The sequence below is a fragment of the Larus michahellis genome, chromosome 6, assembly GCF_964199755.1.
Source record: "Larus michahellis chromosome 6, bLarMic1.1, whole genome shotgun sequence".
In the NCBI taxonomy this organism is placed as follows: Eukaryota; Metazoa; Chordata; class Aves; order Charadriiformes; family Laridae; genus Larus; species Larus michahellis.
In genome coordinates this window covers 25846814-25874013 of record NC_133901.1, presented here as the reverse complement: position 1 = coordinate 25874013, position 27200 = coordinate 25846814, and the positions used below count along the sequence as shown (strand labels likewise).

General features: G+C 37.1%; 1 protein-coding gene across 2 annotated transcripts in view; it reads left to right on the top strand.

Moving 5' to 3' along the window:
* The window catches only part of PLOD2 (procollagen-lysine,2-oxoglutarate 5-dioxygenase 2), a 59052-nt gene extending 32676 nt beyond the window's left edge, over positions 1 to 26376 (top strand). The window contains exons 8-20 of one of the 2 annotated variants that reach the window (XM_074591506.1): positions 503 to 604; positions 6493 to 6618; positions 7990 to 8111; positions 15469 to 15573; positions 16846 to 16971; positions 18140 to 18281; positions 19490 to 19552; positions 20927 to 21040; positions 21449 to 21514; positions 22475 to 22579; positions 23533 to 23679; positions 23912 to 24037; positions 25139 to 26376. In XM_074591506.1, the coding sequence (XP_074447607.1) occupies positions 503 to 604; positions 6493 to 6618; positions 7990 to 8111; positions 15469 to 15573; positions 16846 to 16971; positions 18140 to 18281; positions 19490 to 19552; positions 20927 to 21040; positions 21449 to 21514; positions 22475 to 22579; positions 23533 to 23679; positions 23912 to 24037; positions 25139 to 25294 (1500 nt within the window). In that variant the 3' untranslated portion in view covers positions 25295 to 26376. The remainder of the gene's footprint in view (positions 1 to 502; positions 605 to 6492; positions 6619 to 7989; positions 8112 to 15468; positions 15574 to 16845; positions 16972 to 18139; positions 18282 to 19489; positions 19553 to 20926; positions 21041 to 21448; positions 21515 to 22474; positions 22580 to 23532; positions 23680 to 23911; positions 24038 to 25138) is intronic. The other variant, XM_074591507.1, reaches the window with a different exon arrangement.
* The last annotated feature ends 824 nt before the right edge of the window (positions 26377 to 27200 follow it).

Below are 27200 nucleotides of genomic sequence, written 5' to 3'. Positions count from 1 at the left end.
ATCTTGGCATAGACTGTCAAAAACACATCATCTGAGCACCTGTCTTCTGCATTTTCTGTGTGCCTTTCTTATGGTCACGCGTGTTTTGTGTAAAGTGTTGATGATTCTCAGATTTGGGAAAAGAATTAAACTATAATCATTTTTGGCTTGAAATCAGGCCTGGCAGCTTTTGAGAGCTGAATGATCTATAGTCTGTGTCTTGGGAGGCATGCAAGCATTTAGTTGGTAGTTGTTATGCTTGCAACAAATTATTGGTTTGACTGAAGCAATAAATGTAGGTGCTAGGAGAAGATCATCTCTGGTTTGTAAATGAAAAGACGAAGAAAAAGCTTTTACCAGCTATTTTTTTGTTTTGTTTTTTTTTTTAATCTTAAATTAAAAAAGAAAAAAAAAAGACAGTCAATTGCCTTTGGGTATAAGAGATTCAATGAATTCTTTAAAAGGTACAAATCACCATTTGCATACACATTTCATCAATCTGAATTGTTCATTTATTTACCAGATTCACTTGAATTATTTGGGAAACTATATCCCCAATGCATGGACACGGGAAACTGGTTGCAGTATTTGTGATTTAGACTTACTAGACCTGTCAACAGCAACGGTAAGAATACTTTTCACAAGAACAAAACCTTTTTTGAATGCATTTGATAGGTGCATAGTGATTTCTGAGACAAAGCAGATTCAGTATGCAGTATTGTGTTCTGTAGGAACCTTAGGGTTTTTTTTTTTCCTGTTATATGAAACTGTAAAGATGGAATTTTAGTTTACTGGAAATATCAGTACTTTTAAAAATGTTTTACTCATGCATTTTAATAAAGGCTTCCCCAATATTACTGAAGATGATCCCAGCCCCAGAAGCCCTCCAGATCCCTTCCTCTGTTTGCGGAGGGTAAATGAATCATTTTTGAATCATGCAAGATTCAAGTGAATAATTAGAATTTTTGGGAGGTAGAAAAACTCTTTAGACATTTCAGATTTTTAACTGCAGACCTACAAAGGGCTTGAATATGCATCAGTTTAACAATTTCTGTTACAAATAGAGGTTAACAATTAACCATAACATGGTTACAGTTACTATTTTCTGAGCAGTATAGAGAAATAGTCAAAACTGCTTCACCTTGTAAAGGGTGATACAGATATCTGCATTGCATATGCAAATGTGTATCTGTAGAATAAATCTGAGGTAGCTGAGATCAAATATCAGTTCAGTCTTCAGAATTCTCACAGGACAAACATACATGTACACATGTGTGTATATGAAATATTTGGGAACTTATTTTGGCACTTTGGTTCCAAGCATGACATCTTTAGTGCCTTTATGAATATGTAAACTTTAGGCAGGGTAAATACTAAGATCTACCGTGTGGAAATGTAAGAATTGTACTTAAAGGAACATTCTGATTATTCTTAACAGGCTATTTCCAGCAGCTGTTTCATTTCTGTTCTGTATTGAAGATTTGAATGAGAACAGGTCTTAGAGGGTCATGTTGAAGATAGCATGAAAGAAGTAGTGTCTTATTATCTTTGTAATGAAAAAAAGTGAAAGAGTTTCTGCCTGACAAGCAGCTTATGGACTGGAATATAAATTTAAAAAGCTATTGCTGGAATTGTAATAAATGTCAGATTCTTCTTGTATCTTATTTTAATTTTGCTTTGAATGGTGTTCTACTGAAATAGTGTTTGCACTCTCAACATAAAGTTTACCTGAGGAAAATAAGTTGGTCTAAGTTTTCCCTAATGGTGTTGGCAAACATGGTGGGAGAACAGTTAAATCTTAAAGCCAGTAATGGGGAGTAACTTGCAGTGATTTACTGGATAGCTTCCTATAGTTTATGTACATCTACTTGGAATGTGTCTTCCTTACTGTAATTCATTGTTTGGACTTCATACCTCACTCACTCTGCCAGCAGAAATAACGAGACTTTTCCTTGGCCTCAGTGGAATGTTTACTTCAGGCATTTCTGAGGAAAAGCAGTATTTCATTTTCTGAACACACTTTCTGTTCTGGCCTGGCTGGTTACTACTTCACAAGAAATCTTCAGTGAAAAGAGCAATACAAACTCTGGACCTCTAATCATTCTTCTTATATTGTTTTATTTAACTTTCTGCATTGGTGCACTCATACCTTCTGAGGGTTTTGCTTGCTCTTCTCATAAGCAGGTAGAGAATCAGATTTGTTGATACCAACTTCGTTTTGGGCTTTGAGTTCCTTTAGATGAATTCTGGCATGAATGGGTCCTTGGCTTAATATGCTTAGGTGTTGTGGTTTCAACGTTTTGGGACGGGCTTACATAAAGACCTTGACTTTAGCAGTACAAAACAGGTAAGCCACAGTGTAGAACAAGGAGCTAAAATAATCACAGAATCATAGAATGTGTTGTGTTGGAAGGGACCTCTAAAGGTCATCTAGTCCAACCCCCCTGCAGTAAGCAGGGACAACTTCAACTAGATCAGGTTGCTCAGAGCCTCATCAAGCCTGGCCTTGAATGTTTCCAGGGATGGGGCCTCCACCACCTCTCTGGGCAACCTGTTCCAGTGTCTCACCACCCTCATTGTAAAGAACTTCTTCCTAATGTCTAATCTAAACCTACCCTGCTCTAGTTTAAAACCATTGCCCCTCGTCCTATCGCTACATGCCCTTGCAAACAGCCCCTCCCCAGCTTTCCTCTAGGTCCCCTTCAGGTACTGGAAGGCCGCTATAAGGTCTCCTCGGAGCCTTCTCTTCTCCAGGCTGAATAACCCCAACTCTCTCAGCTTGTCTTTATCTCACAGAATCTTCATGGTTGGAAAGGACCCTTAAGATCATCGAGTCCAACCAAACAACCTGCAATCTCTGCCACTAGAGCATGCCCTGAAGTGCCACATCTACACGTTTCTTAAACACCTCTAGGGATGGTGACTCAACCACCTCCCTGGGCAGGCTGTTCCAGTGCCTGACCCCTCTTTCAGTAAAGTAATTCCTCCTAATATCTAACCTAAACCTCCCCTGCTGCAACTTCAGACCATTTCCTCTGGTCCTGTCATTATTCACTTGGGAGAAAAGGCCAACACTCACCTCTCTCCAACCTCCTTTCAGGTAGTTGTAGAGGGCAATGAGTTCTCCCCTCAGTCTCTTCTTTTTCAAGCTAAACATGCTCAGCTCCCTCAGCCTCTCCTCCTATGACCTGGTCTCCAGACCCCTCACCAGCCTCGTAGCTCTCCTCTGGACACGCTCCAGCACTTCAATGTCCCTCTTGTACAGAGGGGCCCAGAACTGAACACAGTACTCGAGGTGAGGCCTCACCAGTGCCGAGTACAGAGGCACCATCACTTCCCTGCTCCTGCTGGCCACGCTATCCCTGATACAAGCCAGAATGCTGTTGGCCTTCTTGGCCACCTGGGCACACTGCTGCCTCATGTTAAGCTGGCCGTCCACGAGCACCCCCAGGTCCTTTTCTGCCGGGCAGCTTTCCAGCCACTCTTCCCCAAGCCTGTAGTGTTGCTTGGGGTTGTTGTGACTGACATGCAGGACCCGGCACTTGGCCTTCATAGGAGAGGTGCTCCAGCCCTCAGATCATCTTCATGGCCCTCCTCTGGACCCGCTCCAACAGGTCCGTGTCCATCTTGTGCTGAGGGTTCCAGAGCTGGATACAGTACTCCAGGTGGGGTCTCACGAGAGCAGAGTAGAGGCGGAGAATCACCTCTCTGGATCTGCTTGCCACAGTTCTTTTGATACAGTCCAGGATGTGATTGGCCTTCTGGGCTGCAAGCACACATTGTTGGCTCATGTCCAGCTTTTCATCCACGAGTACCCCCAAGTCCTTTTCCGCAGAGCTACTCTCTATCACATCATCCCCCAGCCTGTATTGATAATGAGGATTGTCCCCACCCAAGTGTAGGGTCTTGCACTTGGCCTTGTTGAACTTCATAAGGCTTGCTGCCTTCTATCATGGCACAAAGATACTTTTCCTTCTGTGAAGCTCAGGGGTAGGTGTATGCAAGGCAGAGGTGGGTGGAAGCATTGCCATGGACTGTGGAGGTTGTTCTGTGATGGATAAACAGAAGAGCCTGAGGTACTACCAGGGTCAGTGTGAGGAGGTGCTGGGAGCATGGCCTGTGAAAAGCTGAGCTTTGGGGTTACCTGTGAAGGAGCTGAGAACCACAAATGCAGAGTCTTTTGTTCTGTCTTTGTCCTGTTCATAGGAGCAAGACCTCCCTTGTTCTGACCACTGCTGAGGTGTGGAAACACTCAGTAACTGCTTTCTTCTCTGCTAACAGCAGCAGCCCATGCCACCCCCAAAGTAGCTACCTGCCCAGGTCAAAGCAGGGTAATGGTAAATAAGTTGAAGAATGCACATTGGCTCAATGAGTGGAAATTTTTGCCACTTTTCTTAAGTTATTTTTTTCTAAAACCTAAATTAAATTGGACAACAAACTTAATCACCCTAGAGCTACTTCTTAAATTCTAAAGTTTGTTACTGGTATGGAGACTTTCTGGTGCGGTTGGAAAGGATGACTTCACTCATCCTCTTGCTTCACTGGCACCTCTTGTGGCAAGGGTTCCTGGATTTTTGTCTCAGTAAGACTGCACAGAGCATTGTCCTGTATTTCTTTCAAAACTTGCCATACACTTACCTAATGGTTGTGAAAAAGTAAACTTTAAAAGGCAAACATATGACCTTAGTGAAAAGGTCAGAGAAAATCTGTCAGAGAAAACGTTAACATCCTGGTACAGACTAGGTATTCCCAAAGTGGTTTTGCTGAGGCTTAACTGGGAAGCACCAAAACTTCAGACTTGATATACTCAAAACGCTGGGTATTGAAATTGTTCATTCTGACCTAGATTCAGATTATGCAGTGACAACTTTTTATAGTGTAGTGAACCAGGCTCTAGATTGATGAACTCCCTGCTTTAAGGAGATGCAGTTTGCAGGAATTTTTATTCTTAACTTTTTTAAGCACTGTTTTGCTTTGGTCACACTCCTGAGATTTTAGCGTAGACATTGGAGCCAAGTGGTTCACGCTCTGGAGTATTGAAGGAGTGTTAGTAATTCCTGATTGTCCCTATAACCTTTGCAGGTCCAGCCTGAACCTGCTTCTCTTTGTCCTGGAGAATAAGGGGAAAATGCCTTAGAATTAGAGAAATATGCAAAATAAATTATTGCAGCAGTTCCCTTATTGGTAGCATGCATACGTGTTCAGCGTAGCAAGCCCGATGGAACAGACTGCTTTCCTTATCACTCGCTATCAGCGGTACCAGTTACCATGACACCAGCCTCAATGGAGTGGTTGCCAGAGAATATCACAGTTGCTTTTTTCAAGACACATCAGTGTACTTGTCTTCATAGCTGTTGTGAAGTTATTAGGATGTCTGCATGAGTACGTATTAGGTTTGCAGATGAAGTTGTGAATAGAAGGTAGTCAGAGTAAAGATTAGTGCCTAATATTTCCGATCTGGTGCACTTGCCAGTATGTTTCTGGATTTCCGATGTAGACAGTGACACTCTGAAATACTGACATGCGCTGATGGTTTATCCAGACATTTTTCAAGTGGGTGTTGGCTTGCTTAAGGAAAGCCAACTTGCAGCCTTCTATACTCATATAAGGTTTCTCTCTGAGCCTTGTAGTGGGTTAGACGTTTGTACTAACTGTGTGTTTTAGAGGTAGAAAAAATTTTTGTTTAATCAGTGCATTTCTTTGTGTAAGAGTCGAGGCCTTTGAAGGTTAAATTTCTGTCTCGCATAATGTAATAATATATTTTAGGAATACACAAAAGTACTGTCTAGGTTTTGTTTTAGTGGTCACGATCTCTATATCAAGCACGTACAAGCCAAGAATTAATACCACTGCTCAAAAGATGTGAATTTACATTAAAATAAGATGGATAAAACTTCAGTAACCTTGGATGCAGGGGGAGAAGCTCTAGTTAGTTCACTAAAGGTCTTGATAAAATCAGTGAGTAGGGAAGTAATGCAGAGCCTGCTTACAATGGTCAGGGGGAAATAGTACATGTGAGTGTATGGAAGGGTGTTGCCGTCTTTGGCTTAAAGTACACGAGTAAAATACTTTGTGGTATTTATTCTTTAACTACTATTGAAAAAACTGGTCTTCCCTATATTTTCCTGTAAATGTAACATATATATGTACGGTCCTTTAAAAAAAATGAATTTGTCGTGCAGTTCTAGGTGTATTTCCTTAAATACTTTTTTGATGTTTTAATTTTTTTTAATGTAAGAATTTTAAAAAACATAATACATTATTTTCTACTTCCAGTTTCTGTTGTTGGAATTCAAAGAGTTTTCTAGCAATATTAAATCCATTATCTTTGCTTATTTAGTGAAGTCAGTGACAATAAACAGGGGGCATAGCACTTCCGAGCTATTTGGGTTTGATAGTTTGAAAGCTGTGTGGCCTAAGTTACTACAACATGACATTAGTTGCTTTTTAATATAACTAATCTTAGAAAGGAGGCAAGTCTTATTGGTTGTGTCAAAATATCATTTTTTTTAGGAATATCCAAGAGTAAAAATTGGTGTTTTCATTGAACAACCCACTCCTTTCCTACCTAAATTTTTAGACAGACTGTTGACTCTGGACTACCCAAAGGAGGCACTCAGTATCTTCATTCACAATAATGTAAGTACAATGTTGCTACTGTGCAAAGCTTCAATTCTGGAAATTATGGTACGAATGAAAGTGTGTGAGGGAGTATATGGGTTTAATATATGTACATAGTTAAACTGCATAGGAAGAAATAATCTTTCAGAATTTAGTGTGCAGAAATGGAAAAAATATACAAATTAAGTGAAATTGTGACAGTGCTCACTGAAGTCTCTCTTTAAAGAAAGTGCTTAGATTCTTTCTTTCAGTAATGCAAAAGATTCTATTTTAAAGTGTGTGCTTCTGGCTGAAGTACTGATGGACATAAAAACAGAGTAGAATAAGAACAGAAAAGTTCCAGTTGGAAGGGACCTACAACGATAGCTATTACTGGATAACTATTATCCAGGAGTTAACATTGGATTTGCTTTTCATCTCATTGATACCCCAGTGCGTTTATATTTTTCTTGGTGCTCCTGCTGCGTGCCAAGGGAAAGACTGGTGTGTCCAGGTATATTTTGAATGGCAGTACAGATAAGTTGCTTTTTAAAATATTTTTTAGTGCTTTTACCTAACAATCTAGTGTTGATGATGCTTGACCAGTGACTTCTGTATTGCTATTTTCATGAGTAAGGTGACGGACATGTGTAAGTCTTTTGGAAAAAACTGGTCTGGAAGAGAAAATGGAGGAAAATATAATTCTGCCTTTTTTCACTTGGCGTGCATTACTGTTGATATCGTAGCACAAAAGGCCTGAGTAATAGAAGTAAAGCTTATCTTTAAAGTCTTCAGTCTGTTTTTGTAAGTGGATGTTAAAGTTATAAATGTGATGTGCACATAGGAATTGTAGGCTATGCTAAGTTTCTTTGCTTCAGCCAGAAGTCGTATGGTATTTGAGGTGAATATAAAAGACTGAATAGCTTTTTTTTTTATCATAGAGAGGGGAAAACCCTACCCAATATTTTAATTATTCTTGTGTCAGCCATAATATGCAAAAGCTATAAATGAGGGCATGGGGTTGGAAGCATTGCATGCAGCTGAGATCTCTTAAATTAGAGGGTGGGTAATTAGAAATTATAGAAACAGTACCTGTGACTACATTTTAAAGAAGTAAAGACTGGGGTTGTAGGATGGGATTTGAAGATCGTAAAATAAATATCCTGAAAAACTATCAAGGCTGAGAATCTTGCATCATTGGTCTGGAGCTTTGTTTTATATTGCTGATGTGTTGGATTCTTTTGCTAAAATTTTGGACAGAAGAGCTTCATTTTAATGACAGATATATTGGAACATCTTCAAATACTGTTTGTTTAGGGTAGAATACAATGTGTTCTTGGACACTATGTTTATGATTTCACAGCAAGTTGTACTTTTCATTCACTATAAATAATGTTAACATGATTACAGGAGGTTTACCATGAAAAGCACATCAAGAAATTCTGGGAAAAAGCCAAGAACATTATCAGAAGTATAAAAATTGTTGGACCTGAAGAAAATCTGAGTCAAGCAGAAGCCCGGAACATGGGAATGTAAATTCTAATTTCTAAATCTGTTATATGATGCATACGCCAACATTTTTTCATCTTTTATGTGTATTATTTTGCATCTTAAACACTAACAACTTTACATCTTAAGATACAAAAGTGGGAGCTTTTGTGGTAGAAAAAGGTCTAGATATAAGATATGAACTGTTGAGTATTTTATGGTTTTTCTCTAATATAAAAAGCTGTTGATCCTTGTGAAAACATCTCTGCTTTGGACTACTTTGGTATTGTGTCATCTTGTCTTCTAAAGGAGGCGTAGCCAATAGTAGACTACAAAGAAATAAGAGGTGTCAGATTAGTTTTACAGTATAGTGATCTCAAACATGGGTATATGTTAAAACATGCTAAGCATAAACTGTAAAGTTTAAATATTTTTTTTTTAAAAATGCTATTGAAATAAAATTGATGGTCCAATACAACAAACTTTTTATAAAGTTTGTGCACAAAATTATATGTAGTAGTAATTTAAAAAAAAAAAAGAAGGTAGAGAAACAGGTGCAAATGTACATAGAAATTCTAATTGCAGTGTATCTTCTAAAAATGTATTTAGTTTTATTTTTTATTCAAAACCTTTTCATGCTAAATTATCACAGCGATCTCACAGAATAGAAGTACCACTTGCACTGGTTATGCATTTAACAATTGTACTTTTGTTCTGGTCTCTCCTCCCTTTTTTTTTAAATGACATTACATTTAAGTAAAGATATGGTTACAGCTTGACCTGGACATATAGATGAAAGAATTATATTTCTTCCCATGGTTCAAAGAGACAGGAATATCCTTTAGAAGTACTCTAGTGGAGGTTTCTGCTTTCAGGACTTGTAAAGGCAACTGACGCTTATCCTTGGTCTTGCTTTTTCTCTTTTTTCCTTCCATTCTTATTAGGGAATCCAACTCTTTAGCTTTTAAACGTGGCACTTACCAGGCCTAAATCTGAACCCTGGTGTATGTATCCCACGTTAGACTTGCCTGTCAAGCGATCTCCTCAGTGGCTCCAGCGCTGGCTACTAACACTTGCTCATGGCTCTCCCATTATGTCCATCAGTCAGATTATGGAGTTTTACAGACCAGGATCCCACCAAGACCTCGCTGTGGTCCTTGAGCAGGCTTCATTCTCACATAATTCATCCATGTTTTTTTCTCCCAAATCTTCCATGAGTTGTCAGAGCAGAGAAATTAATTTCAAAAGGCCCTTTTCTTTTATATTTAGAGGTTAAGACCATAGCATAGGCCGTTCATGGCATCAACTGAAAAATGAAGGTCTAGTCCTGAGTCTCCAGGGTGTTCTTGGAAATTTGTTTGAATGGGGTTTTGTTATGCTGAAGCCACTGGGAAACTGGTATTTGGCTGAGGTCCAAGCCTCTCCTGTAGCCTTTCTAGGAAACGCTGCAGATGTCCAGTGTAGTGTAAGCAGCTGTTCAGATGTTTATGAATCATTCTTTCTTTATTTCCAATAGTCTCTAAAGCTAATGTACTATGTTTGCAAACTTTTTGAAGTAATGTATATTACACATAACTGAGGTGGAATTTCTGGAATTGCTTTTTCCGCTTTGTTGTTGTATAGACACCATAAGGCAGAATCTTTAGATAAACTATTTCTATACTGTTACTAATCTCACCCAAAGATCTTTAAACCTGCCAGTTTAAATGACAGTTTTTAATGTGATATATGGTCTTTGCTTGATCTGTGGATAAAAAATAGTAATTTAAATCTATATTTGCACAAAATCATTTCAAATTCTGTTATGTGAGGCAGGGAGATAATCATACGTGTGATGTATACCACCGGATACACTGTGATGTGTTATCCATTGTCTAGATATAACTTGACCCATGTTGCTCCTGCTTTAAAAGGCTTCTTTAATAAAGATTCTGTCCTAAAGAGATACACAGCATACAGAGAAAATGTGAAGTATAATGTATGTAGAATGATTTCGTGCCAAAATCCTGAATCATCCAGAAGGTAGGAGTGTTAGCAGCAGGATCTTTCACGTGAACACTGTAGACTTAATTTGATGGCTCTTTCAATTTGACTGAAGAAGGTTCAGTTCATCTGCTGCTTTTTTTGCACTCCTGGTCTGCTTGGCTGCCCTTGTGAACATGACCACTTCTCTGGAACAGCTGTGTTTTACTTTTCCTCAAAAATCTAGCTCAAAAGCACAGGATGTTCATGGGAGAGATAGATACTATAAAAAATTATTTGCTTTCAACCCTTCAGCTGGCTTCCAACATAATAACTTCATTTATTTCTCACTAATACTGCAATGGGAATAATTTAAAAAGAGGGATTCTCCAAACCTGTTTAATGGCTTGATTTACAGAGATTGATATAGTCAGTCTTATAATTAATTTTCTTCTGCCTCTGTCTGCATTATTGACTGATAGTTTTGTTCCATCTGCCTCAAACACTTGCTTTCTCTCTTCTTCCATTAAGTATCTATTTCCATTTTAGTATCTCTCTGTTAATTTCCAGTAGATTTAGAATTAATTTGGTCTCCTCACTTGCACATTTCACACAAAAAGTCTATTTATCTGAAGCAGCAAAACAGGCTTCTATTAATACTGTTCAGTCCCTAGTGATAGAATTTAAAAAAAAAAAAAGAGAGAAAAAAAGAGAGAGTTAATTTAAACATTGAAGGTCTGGTTTGTTTTCAGCAGAATACTTTTGAGTATATAATGCGATTGGGTCAGTTTTCTCCTTACCTCTTTTTTTTCCCCTCTTTGGCTCAGTAAAAAGTGGTGATAAATCACAATGCGGTTCTCAGTAAATGAGACTCTTTTCTGACAACATAAATGTAAGAAAATAACATTTTTTTTAATTTCAGGCGTAGCCATGCAGCAAACCTGTCTACTTTTCTCATTCATGTGATAATGAACAGTTGAAGCATTTGCTTTCTTGCTTCTTCTTGACATGGAGAAGCCCTCTCCTGCACTTGTGAAAGTTGGATAGGTGTTGGAGAGGACCAAAAATTGTGCAGTCAGCAAAGAGTTGTTACAATTCAACAATAGTGGCAGGCAGGAGTGCACAGCTTTCCTTATCGTGGGCTGAAACAGAATAGAAAGAGAGGAAAATAAAGTAGAATAAAGAGAAGGAAAGTTTAGCTGCGTGTTGTCTGAGTATTTTCTCTGCGCATACATCCCTTTAAACCTTCTTTTTTTAGCCTTTGTCTACAAGGAATATATTAGAGTGCTTACAGTTGGTTCTTTTTTTCTTTAAGAAAAAGTTCATTTGTGGGTTTGACTTGTTTGGAGAGGAGATTTCATCCAGCTGTTACAGAATTTGTTATGACAGGAAATGTAAAATAACAATATGAAATATATTCAAGCAGTAACAGAAAGTGGGGAAATACAGGAATTTATCTCATTCACTTCTCTGAGGTTTTATTTATAAAAAGCTTATATTCTGTAATCTTTTTTGCGCCAGTAATTGTGGACTTTGGGGTTTCTTTTTTGGGGTTGTTTTTTTTTCCTCCCTCAAAAATGTTAGTAATAGAACTAGCTCGGATTTTTCCTGAACTTTTTAAAAAATGTGATTTATCTCAACTTTTAGTGGAAATGTGCACATTTCAATGAAAGTTTACATTGAAAGCTTTCAAAAGTTTCAGGAAGAATAGTGGAGACATCAGTATCAGTTAGAGAGTTCATTGACCTTACTGTTGCATTTTGAGCTGAATTTGGAGTCTCCTCTGTACTTCTTGGAATTGAGAAGATACTAAGTCTGTCTCCAAGCTCCCATTGGTATTGATAAATGATGACATGGACGCAGGAGGGGCTCCCTTTCAGTCCCACGAGTAGGACAAGTATCTGTGGTTAAAGGAAGAGCAGGGATTAAATCTGTGTCTCCCAGATGTCAAGTGATTTCTCCTGGGGAGACTTGGATTTTCTTGAGCTGCTTCTCCTGAACGCTTCAGCAATTTTGGGTTTCAGCTTCAGATGGAGAAGGAATATTTTGAACTTTGAGTATTGTAAAAGAAAAACAATTTTCCCACCCATATCTGCGTTCAGTAGCTTCCAGGTGTGGTAACTGCGGTAACAATACTTAAGCCTGGCATGCAAAACTAAACATTAGTACTTTGTCTGTTTTGTGGATACATTTGTTTGTTTTTAGTGATGAGTGATAAAGAGTTTCTTTATACTGTTGTGGCTATCTAGAGAGATGCAAAATGTAATCCTAAATGGCAGGCATTGTCACCCAGTCTTTCAGTGAGTGTTGCAGACTTGTATCTGGGGCACCTTTTCTTTCAGAGGTCTGTCAAATGGTTGAAGTGCTCTCCCTTCAGCCTCACAGTCCACATTTGGAATTATATTTCCAAACTGTGAGAGGTATAAAAATGATATATTGATTAATGGCAAATTCAGTCTACGTCTAAAAAAAAAAAAATAGTGTGAGTGACTCAACGGCAAAGGAATTGAGTAGACTATATGTTTCAGTGTTATAAACAACCAGCCCCTTGGAATATCTCAGTGGAAAGTCTGATGAAGAGAAGAGCAGTGACACTTTCCCTTTTCAGATGAGGTCACTGTTCCAGATGGGCTCTCAGTTTGTAAGCAAAGTTAAACATCACTCTGATTGCAAAATACTGTAAACTGATCTGCTGAGCTTCACTTCACACTTCTAACAAAAAATGTTGGCCTTCTACTAAATTTTCATTAATCATTACACTGAAATGGCTTCAAGTTATGTACAAGAATATAGCTTTCTTTTCATTATTTGGTCTTAGTTTATAAGCATGTGGAGTGTAAAGCAAGTAGATTAAAGGTTTTAGCCATTGAATTTAGATTAGGAAGTGTATTACTATACATATGAGTATTGCTAAAAAGCACTTTCCACTTGTTCCTTGCTGTGACCCGGATATACGTAATAAATAGTTTCACATATAATCTGGGATTTCTACATCTGGAGAGTTTAACATACGCTATATGAAGGTAATACTTTAAAACATGAGAATATCAGATTACTCTTATTTCCTTGGGAAAGGTACCTGGCAACATTCAAAGCCTAAAGAGAAGACGCATGAATTTCTTAAGAGTAGGCTTACTTTATTAATTTTGACAGAAACTTTTGTAACTCTTTTTCTGTATACCTGAAACTGGAGGTGTTTTGTGAAGATTTTTTGCATTTGCACTTTAAAGTCACTAACAAACTTATACTTGACATTTGACATGATGACTTGTGTCTGGAAACGCGAGGAGAATTATGCTTTAAACATGAAGTTTTGCCATTTAGGGACCCAATATTCAATGCTGTATAGAAAGAAATAGGGGGAAAAATGAGTCAAAGTGTGATCAGAATAGTAGCCTTGATTTTTACCCTTTTAATATATTTATGTATACACACACATAAGTTATATAATGCTCTATGTAAACTCTTTAGACATGTCATGTATTAAAAGCAAGAGTTTAGCAAACCTGAATGAGCAAATTCAGCGATATAGGGGTGCTGGGTTTGGTTGGTTCTGGCCTATGCAGAAGAAATTGCAAATACTAAAAATAAATCTGTGCAGCAGAGAGACCATGCAATTGGCATTCTCTGGGTACCTTAAATGCTTTGGTCTAGGGGAGCTTAACTTACCTTGGGTGAGTCGCACCAGAGCAATTCCAGCCTGTTTCCTGTGGACAAATTTCCTGGAGTCTTGTAGCGTATCCTTCACGTGGCAAGTGCATGTTCTTGTACAATAGGACATGACTAAATGCGTAATGTGTTTGGTCACGTGATGGGAAGGGAGTTGGAACAAATGGCTCTTAGATGTCTTTGGAAGAAGCTGGGTGATTAGCTCCAGGCAAAAGTTTTCTAGGTCCACCACCAGTTAGTAGGTGCTGGCCATCAGAGTGGATACTAAAATCGCTTCTTTTCTACTAGAATTAGTATGCTAGATAGCCTTAACTCTGGGCTCTTAATGGAGCAAAAACTTGAGTACCACTTGTCTTTTGTTTTGGGAGGAAACATTCTGAGAAAGGACTTGGAGTCATTTTGCAGTTGTTTCAGATGATGCTGTTCTTCAGCAGAGTTCCTGTACTCCACTTGTTTTCTAACCATTGGCTTTGCAAGCCAGGAGTAGGGAGCTCCCTAGAGTTTTAAGTTCTTTATGCTACAAAACCCCACAGCAAGATTTTACAAGCACAACTCGTAAATGCTGGATGAAGTGCTGTATTAGGTAGTGGAGGGGAATGGAGGAGCAGCAGGCAGGAAGCCATGCCAGCAGTTGCCTTGACTTGTATGTGGCCTGTCACATCAACCATTTATCAGATCTTCTGAGGGAGTCACAAGCAATCAAATCACATCAAACTTAAATTAAAATAGTGTTTATAAACATTTTAAAGCAAGAAAGTAAAATAATTCTATTGTTTTAAGCTGTTACGATGGAATTCATGCAAGTTCTGTCAATAATAGTGGGGAAAATAGGCAAAATAAACAATACCACCTGCATGATAGAAAGCTACTGCTTATTCCACTTCCTCTAAAAGTATATTTGATTTGCTATAATCTCCTACTATTCTTTTGGCATAGGAAAGCTGAATTCACTATACTGGATCTTAGCCTAGCAAGTGTACCCTGCCAGAAACATACAAATGTAGTCCGTGTATCTTACTTTTATATTTACAGTAGAATGTGTCTTCTGCTTGGTTGAAGCTTTCTCTTGAAGACATGGGAACCTATGCAAATAATTTATTCTGATAGAAATAGTGTATGGGACAAATTCAGTTCCTTTCTCTGATTTCCATTCACTGCCTGTACAATTGTTTTATATTTCTCTTTACTAACTGTTACTCTTGTTGGTCACAAGAAAACTAAGAAAAGGTCTTTAAATATGTATATATTTTTTTGTACTTTTTGTATTACACACTCCACAAGGTTTCAATTACTATGCAGATCAGCTGATCATATCTGTAGCATCAAAGGCAGTGTTACAGCCACATGCAGTTACTTACTAGAGAAGTGTGCTTAATAAGCTCGTACTCCACTATTAAGTGACTGTACTGATATCCAACTATATAAATTAGTGGCTTGATTCCTTTCCCCCTCCCTCCCCGCCCTGCCATTTTCCATTAGGGCAGGTCATAGTAGATCTTAGTGAACTTGGTAAAGGTTAGAGATCACTTAGTTTATTAAAAGGAAAATATAAGGCATCTGATCCATGTTTTTAAATCTTCTCTTAATTTATCAGAATACTGTAATCTGAAGACGCCTTTCTTTTACTATACTATGCAGCAGAGGGCTTTTAATACAGTGTATGAGTAGGGCACTTGGTTGTGGTTTGGGTTTTTTGCATTTTTTTTGTTGTGTTGTTTATGAATGTTTTCTGGACGTGTGTGAGTTAACCATTACTTTTTGTCTTTTTAGGGACCTTTGTCGCCAGGATAAAGCATGTGAATATTACTTCAGCATAGATGCAGATGTTGTGCTGACAAACCCCAAAACGTTAAGAATACTGATAGAACAGAACAGGTGTAGTATATCTCTTGATTTTTACAGAATTTCCTCCAACTTGAAGGGATTCTCTGGGGCCCATCCACAGAAAATAAGATCCCCTCTGTTCTTGCAGAGTTAGATCCTCATTGTTTGCCTGTAGTGTTTGATTGCCCTAGTTCATAACAGGCTTGAAGGCCAACAATTTGCAAAGCATTTTGTCCCTGTCAAGCAACAATTCCTGGTGTGAATTTCAAATGCTTCGAAGTTCCTCTGAAGAGAATGGTATGGTGTAAGCAAGTTTCATGAAATTCATTAAGATTGCACTGAATATTAATTCCAAAGTTGGTCACACACAAAATGTTTAAAAAACCAAACCCAAATAACAACAACAAAAAACCCTAAATAAAATCAAACAAAAACTCCCTAGAGTTTATTACTCTAATGTTGCAGTACTGTTACTTTCTTTTTAAATCATAGATGCAATAAAATAGTGGAAAGGTATTGGTCATGAAGCAGCTTTAATGACCAGTTTCTCCTTGTATTAGTATCATCTCTTAAGTTAGACAAAGCTGTGACTTTATCAGCAGCAGCTTTCAGCAGACTGGGCCTGCTGTCAATGCTGTTCACTTCACTCCTGCCAATTTGTAACTTCCCGTATTAGGTAGGTAGGTCATGTTTGCCTCATCGTAACAAATCACAGAAAGATAAATTATCAATGTCTGTTGTGACCTACTAGTGCGAAGGGATGGAGCTTAAGTAAAGATGTGGCTGTCAGTCCTGCATTATATTCCTTGTAATATTTACTGTTGTAGAAAGAGGCTAAAAGCCAGGTAGAAGAAACAGAAGCTTTGCAAAATATGTCTACCAGTAGGCACTTTCTGAAACAAAGTGCCATTTTATTCTTTTTATTCTGGTCAACTTAGATTTCCCCTTTTACTCTTGCTAAATTCTGGTTAGAGTTAAATCTCATTGTGCCTTCTCCCCTCCCGTCCTCCCCCCCTTCCCCCATGTCTTTGACTTTGTGATGCTTTTTGTCATTATGCTATGGGCAGTATTTTTTTGCTTGACTGAAAATCAAGCCACCTCTGATTTATAGGAATCTTTGTTTCTGTTACACTGATGATTTCTCTGGGCAGTGGGTACTTGACAATGTTTCTTCCAGCTTAAGCTCAGAATAGCTGTTCTGAGATTTGACAGTCATTGGTTTTTTAACTACACTATACTCAAGACTGAGGAAAGCTGGTATATTTTGACATATAGTCTACGTGCAGCAGTTCATATTTTCTTATTCAATATTTCACTTCACAGAAAGATAATTGCTCCACTTGTAACTCGTCATGGGAAGCTTTGGTCCAATTTCTGGGGTGCTTTGAGCCCAGATGGCTATTATGCTCGATCAGAAGATTATGTTGATATTGTCCAAGGGAACAGAGTGTAAGTAATTGTAAGCTAATTTTTAAAGTCAAGGCACCCAGTATGGTTATTAGCAACATATTCTTACATTTTCATGCAATCTGGTATTCCTGAACAGCTTAGGTTGTTTTTATTGTTTGCCTTTTTCTATTTCATAGGAATGCATTTGTTTTCCCGTTTGTTTTTTCCCATTTGCAGCTTGAAAAAAAAAGCAGAGAGTTTAACACATAATGAGCTGATATTAGCAATGGATTGTGTCTGGTTACTCTAGCAGTGCATAATACAAAAAATGTCAAGACAAACAAATAGCAAACACAAAACTCTGTATCCCTGGAACCTCAGTCAAAAGAAATGATTGTTGCATTCGTCAAATGACTTCTTCATCTCTTTGGGGCAAATATTTAATTAACTTTGTTTTTCCCTGTTTATTATGTCAGATATATCCTAAGGAGCTCTTGAGAAACACTTTTGTCACATATCCTTTTGGGTTTGTCCTTCCCCTAAATGAATGTGATGTAAGTTGTTCTAAGCTTGACTTTCCCATGCGGTGATGCCTTTTCATTGCCCTGGAAGAACAAAAAGGTCTGAAACAGATTGACTGCTTGAATAGGACTGGCTCATTTTCACTCGCACTGAAAGATGTGCTCATGGCGCTGGGAGGGAGGAAATCTGCAGAGCAAGCATTGTGACAGCTATGTGTTTTTGTTGATATTGGCCCAACTGACATAAATACGTGGCCTGCTGTGGTCCGTGGGTATTTGTGTGAGGAGGTCAGACCAGCTCTGTGAAGCCTCAGTGAAATCTTTAAACTCACTTAAAAATCTGGTTTAGAATTACTTTCTCCATCTGGTAGCGTAGAATAATATAAGAGTTTGATTGCCTTAACTATGGAAACATGAAGTACATTTGTAGCTAAAACTCCTTAGAGAATTTGACCTTTCTATTTTTTATAACAATACTTCATAAAGGCTGAATTACTGCCTACGCCTACGTGCGAGATGTCCACAATGTCCAGCTGTAGTTTTTCAAAAGTCTTGGTAACCTTTCAGCTTAATTTCCTTGAAACTTGCTTAGTCTTGTCAGCAAATATAGAGATGCTGATTTGATAGAATAGGCAACAAATTAGTTTTCATGACTTTAAACTATTTGCATTTGGTTTATAGTTTGGTTTTTTTTTTTCCTTTTACAGAGGAGTATGGAATATTCCTTATATGGCTAATATATACTTGATTAAGGGACAAACTCTCAGATTGGAGATGAAAGAAAAGAACTACTTTATGCGTGATAAGTTGGATCCTGATATGGCTCTCTGCAGGAACACCAGGGAAATGGTAAGGTGTATCTATAACAGCTTGCTTTTAAATGCACCTAGACTTCTGTGTCCTGCTACACTTGAATGCTTCACTTGATTGATCTTGGATATTATATTTTTACTTCTAATTCAAAGTACTGGCCAATTTTTGTGACATAGAACATCTTAGGTATATTTCTTTAAATAGTTGAGAACAGAGGTTTTTGCAAGGCCAGTGCAGTGGTGCACTGACTGCATGATGGCTTTTAAATGCGCTGAAAATTCCTGTTGAGGTTGGAATACCTTTCTTGTTGGCACAAACTCAACAGGATGAAAGAGGGCTCAACTTCTGGGCTGTGTGTGACTTCAAACGTATCGATGCATTTAGAGCATCTCTGTTATGCACATTTTTATACCATAAGAACCTTCTGTCAGACTAAGTTGGAATATTTTGCAATTTTATATTTAAATAGATACATATTTGAACTACCGACAGGCAGTGTTGATATAAAAAGCCAAAGTGATTTATGAAATTGTACGAATCTTCTCAGGGAGCGTCAATTACTCATTTAGTTTTCCAGATATATTAAAACTGTATCAGAAATTTGTTACTTGCACTAATGTGTAAGTAAAGAGAGAACATCTATTTGTACTGTAAAAATATGAATATGTAAATCCACATTTCTACTGATATTTACACTAGTTTCAGCACAGAAACAAATAAGACCTAAACCAGACCTATTTCCAGACACTGTAGCATTGAAAAATAATTTTGCTGAATTGAACAAGAAAAGTTGGCAAGTATTAATTTTTTTTATTCCCTCATAACAAGGCATGATTTCCTTTGTTTGTACTGATTCTTCAGAGCATCCCCATCCAGTTCTGTTGTATTCAAACCTTCTCAGCGTCAGTTATTGCAAACCTGTGCTTCCCGTGCGCTCATTAAACTAATCTGACTGGCTCATCAGAAAATTGCTTTCTCTTTTCCTCTTTCTCAGACTGTGCTGTAAGATGGTCTGGTACGTGCTTGTTTTTGTATTGCAGCAGATAAGAAGGGGCTGGTGGAAACAGCTTTGACATGTGTATTATGAGCTTTGCTTGGAGATGCATGTTGTCTGTAAAGGCATACCAGCTTTTGATCAAAGGCTGCTATTTCCCTAATGTGACTGTGGAAACCTAATAGTAGTCGAAAAAAGAGAAAGAGTTTATGTATCAGAAAACTGATGTCATGATTCTCCTTCATTTTAGACTTTACAAAGGGAAAAAGACTCCCCTTCTTCGGAAACATTCCATATGCTCAGACCCCCAAAGGTGTTGCTTTATTTTTTATTCATTAGTTATTGTTACGTGCAGTATTATTCTACCACAGGAAGACACTTCTCCTCTGTCCACTTACTCTAATGAAATACTCCTCTAGCTTTCTCTTCAGTCTTCTAAGGTTCAAGCTTTTTGCCAGGGACGGGTTCTTCATGACCAGCTCAAAATGTCTTAGAGAGGGTCGTTGTTTCCTTAGGGAGTTTTCTTAGTGCTTCTGAGGTCAAGGTGTGCTGAAGCTGTGCTTCTGTAGCTAAAATTGTTTCAGCAGTCCTAGGAAAGCCTAAAGCTCAAATTCCGAGCAGGTCAGACAGACCCCCTTGGTGACCATACAGGGCAGTTGTGAAATGGGTGTCATTTTAAGCTGTTTTTCTTGACCCAGACCCTCCTTATTCTCCCTGCTGCAGCTATTTTATGATTCGGTAAGCGCCCAAAACTGGGCACGTGTTTAATATAATTATTATCTTTCTGTTTAACTCTTTTTCAGACAGAAACATAGACAGAAATACCAATATATCTAAATAAGAATGTCTTAATCTGCTGCAAATCTAAAAGTCACAAACACTTTTGAAATTAGGTTTTAGTCTGAAAAACAGTTAACTAAAAAAATCCCAAACCCACAAAACCTACATTTCTTTAAAAAGAATTGTTTTCTGCTACTATTTCTAATCAAGAATTTTGTTAATATCTTCTGTTAATAGCTTGTTAATAAAGCTGTATCTTACCACACTTGATACCTTGCACATATTTTGCGATGTTTGCTTAGGTGAACATACTTCACAGTGCTCAGCTGTTTTGTACCCTGATCTGAATATTCTTTTATGCTGTATTTGCCAATATCTTTTTATTTCAGGCCAATTCACCAGAGGATCATGTAGTGAATACTCTGAAATAAGTTTCTTGTTCTGACTTCCTTTAGCCCTTTTATTGTTAGGTTATTCTTTCTGGTTTTAATCAGAAACTAAACGCTAGATGTTGGTTTTCTTGTATGAGTATTTTCAGTTTGAGAACAGGTGCTTCCAGTGTGTCTCCTTAGGTTTTATGGAAAACAAATCGACCAACCACTTCTCTGTTTTTTCCTTTCTATAACTGTATGTGTGTTTACGTCATGAACAATATATGTTTTGGTTTAATGTGTTTAGAAAATAAATTCAACCAAATGCTTGTAAAGAAGAAATTATGAAGACTAGTTGGTGATTAGAACCAACCATTTGAAAATTAAGGCCGCTAAGTGAACAGCACGTGTATAATATGTATGTACAAGCATGTGATATATTTTATGAAAGTGCAAGCATAAACAAACAGACTTTTTAAAAACATTTTTGCTAAGATGGGCAGTTTTGCTAATGACATTTTCTCTACTTGGTATAGGGTGTTTTCATGTACATTACCAACAGACATGAATTCGGAAGGCTTATTTCTACGGCCAATTACAACACTTCCCACTACAACAACGACCTCTGGCAGATCTTTGAAAATCCTGTGGTATGCATCTAGTTACTGATGAAACAGTTATTTGAAAAAATTGTAAGGCCTATGTATAGTAAAGAACTCAGAATTTAAAGACTTTACATGGAGAACATATGTTTATTATGTACTAAATATTGGTTGGGTGCTAAGAGGTGTCATGTGCCGCCTGCTTAAGCAAATGACAATATATCATATCAACAAGCCAACTGATTACAAGAATAAGGAGTTGGAGATATGGCCCTGGTGTAATAGGTGTCATGTTTTTTGCCATGATGAGAACCAGTTCGTTTATAGATATAAGAAATTGTTTAACTTTTTCCAATGCTTTCAGTATTGCAAGCGAATAGAATATAAATTGTTTTTTGTTAACTATAAATTCATTTGTTCTGTTTTAACGTTTTAATTTTTTTTTTTATTTTTTAGGACTGGAAGGAAACCTATATAAATCCAAACTACTCAAAGATCTTCACTGATAATATAGTAGAACAGGTGGGTATAAGTAGTATTCATAAAATTTGTGGGACTGACTGATAATCAGTTGTCATACAGTAACTATTTCCATGCAAATGCTGTTTTGGTGTGTGGCTGAACAGCTTTTTAATGTTTTGGATCAGAACTGAATTTTTGCCATTTTGAAAACTAGATTAGAGGAGTCCAAAAAATAATTACTAGATTTCTCAGAATAACGCAGTTGTCCAAGTAATTTCCTTCTCCAGACTACAGATGTAATTAGCTCATTTATTTGAAGTAGCTAGTACCACTAGCAGAAGGCCTAATAAAATTTATGTAGCAGATTGCTGTGTTTTCTGGTAGCTAGTAAAGGCAAGCTTTTCTAGACACTTTCCTTGGTCTGTGCCTTTCCCTGTGGATTCTCTAAGGTCTGAAAACCATGAATCCAAGATGAGGTCTTTATTTTTATTTTTTTTGTCTGCCTGGCTGCTTGCTTTCATGCAACTGATCTGCAGTTCTAAGAAGATAATTGTTGTACTGGTGTTGGATGATCAGTTCTGTCACAATTAGGGACAGTGATTTAATGAACTTTGCTTCCCTAAGAAGCCGTGATAAATTGTTTTTGTGTTTAAAACAATGTTAAATTTTAAACTGTTTTTCTTAATAGCTTGTAATGTAGAAGATTTAGGTTGTTATTTAGACCAACCAAGACACAGCATATGTAGGTACACTGACGCAGCTGTTCGTGCTGTCACAGCTTACAAGGTAGCTTGTAGTTTTTGCTTCATTCTGTGAGGATGTGCTTGTGGATCAAGACAAAATTTAACTATTTACATGTATCTGAATAATCTCTCAGATGAGAACAGCTGATATTCTTTAGTGACCAATAAAAGGGATGTCCTTTTTTAGCATTGAAAATGAAATATAGCTGTTAAAGCTTAACTCCACTGAAAGACATGAATGTAGGTCTTCAATATTTTTTTTTCTTTTCTTTTGTAGCCATGTCCAGATGTGTTTTGGTTTCCCATATTTTCTGACACCGCCTGTGATGAATTGGTAGAAGAAATGGAACATTTTGGACAATGGTCTGGTGGAAGACACCAAGTAAGTGTCAGCCTATATAAACATGACCTTAATGAGTGAGTATCTTTATGATAATAAGTGTGCTGTAACAATGTACTGCAGTACACTGTTAATAGCAGCGCACTGCAACAAACATTCCAATGATTGCCAATGACCTGAGGCACCTGCCTCGTGGTACAGAATGCTTAGTTTAGTCTACCACATAGCTTGTTGTTCAGTAGATTTAGAGACGTTCCTCAGTTAACCTTGAACTAGCATATCCAGGCACTGACAGTGGTGCAGTTGCTCTAGTAGTTACCCAGCAGTTACCCAAGGCTGATCTTAGGTAGCTGTCGATAAGCATTCAGAGAAGTTTTACTCATTTACCTCTTCAGTACTAATTTGTTGGACTTGTCCCCCTAAGCAGTTATCCATAAATGTTACGAGCTATTGTGTTTGTGTTTGCAGAAAGCTCAAGGTATTCATTAACTACTACTAAAATCGGATAAATGTTTGTCATATTCACAAATGTGTTACCTTGGAAACAAGATAAATTGCAGTCATTATTTTACTGTAAGGAGGGGCCTCTGGAAAGGATTTTAACATACTTTTATCTTCAAATTATTTCAGCATTTATTACCATGTGAAGTTGAGGCCTGTACTCCCTTGATTTGATATAACTTCAGTTGTGTTTACATCTCAATAAATGAAACCATTACCCCAGGAAGCCCTTATTTATAGGCAACACATCCAAATATTGACTCACCTTTTAAAAAACTTCCAATTTTTGCTCAGCAGTTTTGTGTTTTTTTTTTTTTTTTTTTTTTCCTGACAGCAGTTAGCTTGGAAATTACTGTACAGCAAGCTCACATATGCCCACTAAAGTATGGCTTTGTTGCAGTTTTGTGATTCTGCAAATTTCAAATAAATATTTGTAGAAGTGCCAGAAGCATTCCATGTCCATATTTCAAGGCTATTTATGGTGTTTTCATTAGGACAGCCGTATTTCTGGAGGTTATGAAAATGTCCCAACTGATGATATTCATATGAAGCAAATTGGACTGGATAATGAATGGCTGCATTTCATAAGAGAGTTCATTGCACCAGTAACGCTAAAAGTGTTTGCTGGCTATTATACCAAGGTATGTGTTTAAAACTTTTGCAGATAATTACTGCATGGCATGAGTAATTCTAAGAGTTTTATTGAATGTACCCTATTTGGTATGGTTGGGAGTTTATACATGATGTAGCAGAAGTTTGTTGTTGAATATATAGATGAATGTTGTTAACAACTTTAAACAGAAAAACCCCCAAGAACCCTGTGTGTGACTGGGAAGTTCATATGTTGAAGTCTGATTGTATATTTTGTTTCAGGGGTATGCTTTATTGAATTTTGTTGTAAAATATAGCCCTGACAGACAACGATCGCTCAGACCTCATCATGACTCCTCTACATTCACAATCAACATCGCTCTCAACAAAGTAGGAGAGGACTTTCAAGTAAGTTGACAACTTACTGACTTAAAAAATGTCCTTTGTCTGTCTAGTATTTTTTCCAAACTAGAGCCCAAATGGATATATTTAAAGACCCTGTTGAAAAGAAAAAGATGTGTGTCACAAATTGAGATATATTATTCCTTGGGTTTTTTTGACAATTACTAAATTTGCCTGATTGCAGGATCTAGAACTGTTGATGTAGTCAGGCTGATTTGGTCAAAATGGTTTCAGATGGTAGGGGGGAGAAGGGGTTTAAAAAAAAAAACTTTGGAGACGTTAGCCATTTCATTTTTAACATTTCTGAAATGCTTCATTTCTGTACAGTGAAAACCAATTTTTCAAAATACTTTAAATAGTCTCAAGTTGACTCAAATGGCTTCTTTTCTTTCGAACTTCTTTAATGATTCTTTTTCTAGATCAGACACAGGATGAAATTTTTCAGGTGCTGTTCCTGGTTTGTTGTTTATTTTTTTTTTTCTCTGAGATAAATTGTTTTCTACTGTGATATTGATTCAAATAAAACAGTCCCCAGAGTATGGACATAGGCAGGACAGTGTCAGTAATGTCCAGCTTTGACTAGTAGAGAAACTTAACCTGTTTTGTTTATGAACCTATATTATTCATATTCCCACTTAATGTCCATAAGTGTGTTTCTCAAACTTAGTACTTTAGAAAACACGCCTTCAGTTTGAAAGAAACAACCAGATTAATTTGTTTACGATTTGTTTAAATGCTATCCTGGATAGGGATGCAGTCCTGGAACAGGGCCTGTGAACATGATTTGCTTCTCCCTGGTGGCACCTACAGTAAAGTTGTCGAAGATCTGTTTGTCAGAGTTGCTCCTTGAATGAGTCGTTGTCCAGGGAATGCTAAAGCAAAGCAAGGGGAAATCTTTGATTGCAAACGCATGTCTGTTATGTATTGCTCTAAAGATGGTGTTATTTAAACAACCTTGGGTTTAGGGATAGTAAAAAAGAAAATATTGTTAACGGTTTATTAATAATAGCAAAATATTTGAAAATGTGGATAAATAAAAAGGACCTTACTCAATTAAAACAGCAGGTAAATATCTGGCATTTTGTTTTCTTTCTATTTTTGCTGCAGGGAGGTGGATGTAAATTTCTTAGGTACAACTGCTCCATTGAGTCTCCCAGGAAAGGATGGAGTTTCATGCACCCAGGAAGACTTACTCATTTACATGAAGGACTCCCTATCTTGAATGGCACAAGATACATTGCAGTATCATTTATTGATCCTTAATTTTATTTTTTTTTTATTTTTTTGCCCTCTTCAGCAGTGTTTGATTCTTTATATAAACATTTATTTATAGATTTCTTCTGGAAGATGGTGACAAAAGAAACTTTAAGTTACTGTTCCTAGACAGCAAAGTTACTTTGGGCTAACAGAATGAAAAAAAAGAAAATGTTCTAAAATTGTTGGAAGACTTCTCAATATCTGCTCTGAGCCTTGAGTCACAAAGTAAATATGTCCTGCTTATTTTTCCATTCTGCTGTCTTAAAAAGTAGGTAAGGAGGGAAAATGGAAAACCATTTTATAATGAATCCATTTCTTTGTTGAAAAAACCCCAAACAACCCTAGATACAAAATCATATGAAAAGTTTATTGTGGTTTTCACTCAGTAAAGTGACACAGCAAAAGTTGTTGTGGTGTGTGTATATTTGGTACCAAACAATTGAAAACCACAGCATAAAACCAAAATCAAGTGAATCTTGTACAGTTGTTGGGGATGAGCAATAATTCTGTATGCTAGTATATACTGAAGGGAAAACATCTCAGTAACCTGTTTTCTTAATTAATTTTCAATACTGAAATGTACACCTTTAGAAGAAAAAATAAATTAATTGTGGAGATGGAGCAAGGATTAAATAATTTAGCTAAGAAAAAAATGGTTTATCATTTGTTTTAAAAACTCATACTGTTGAAAATTTACTTTTCTTCACCAAGTGACCTTCATTTAAAATGAGTTATTTTTCTAAATGTGTAAATGTACCCAATTGATACTGGAAATTCGATGTTTATTTTCAGAAAGCTGGTAAATTTTCATAAGAGGATGTTTTATAAAGACAGTTTTCTACTCTTACTTAAAATTACTTGAATTTTGTGTCAGGAAAATGAAATTGTGGCAGTCTCTTTTAAAACTAAGGGTCTTAACTTGCCTTTTATTTTAAAGAAATCAGTTTAAAATATTCCTACTGTATCTACTGTTTGTAATTTAAAGAAACTTGAAGCAAACTATCTCAAAGTCTACCGTGCCAAAATGCACAATGTGTTGGAAAAACTTGTGAAAAATAAAGGGTAATTTTAAATTAATGTAAAAGCTTTTACTTGACTGCATTAGGTAGTTTCTTTGCATGTTGCCATTGTTCTTACAGAAATTATATTTAATGATGAATATTTTTAAAGTAATTGTAGATATATTTAAATTGGAGGCTTCTCTAAGTGTCAGCTTTTGGCTTATTTCCTCTGTAACTATTGAAATTATTTCTCACGTGAGTTGGTGCCTGGGTACATTACCGGAAGCGCGCTGCCCTTTCAGAATGACCCCAGCAGGATGGTTGCTTCTTGTTTTCTGCACCAACCGTCCTTTTTTATATAGAGGCTTTTTGGTAATCTAAACAGTAGTTCACTTTATATCTGCTAATAATTGAAGAAACTTTATATCACGTTTCCTAAACAGAAGCTTTATTTGAAGCTGGAAGGATTGGGAGAGGAGTTCAAAGGTTATTCTGTTACGGAAAATAAGCAAGTCTGCTAATTTCCCTGTTCAGCAGTTTTGAGGAGTGGCTTGTAACTGTACTAAAGTTACGCTGAAGCAAATACATCAAAACGTAGTAACTTCAATAATGTACTAAAGTGGGCTGGCATGAAAAGGAATGGCTTTTCGCAGGAAGTTCTTTTGCTTTCTCTTCATTTCTCTTTCTTTACGCTGTTAACTTTTCTCTGTTTCGGGCTAATGTTTGGTGGTTGATATCCCCTGACTTTGTTTCCAGACATGGAACACTTCTGCCATAGTGAGCGTCTCTATCTATGTAGCCCCTGCTTAGGCAAACTTTACAGATCAGAAAATCTTTGGGCCTTCAGAATGAAAGCAGCCTTTGTTAATCACCTTTTTCTGAGCATTTGCCTGTGGTCTCTTAGACTAACT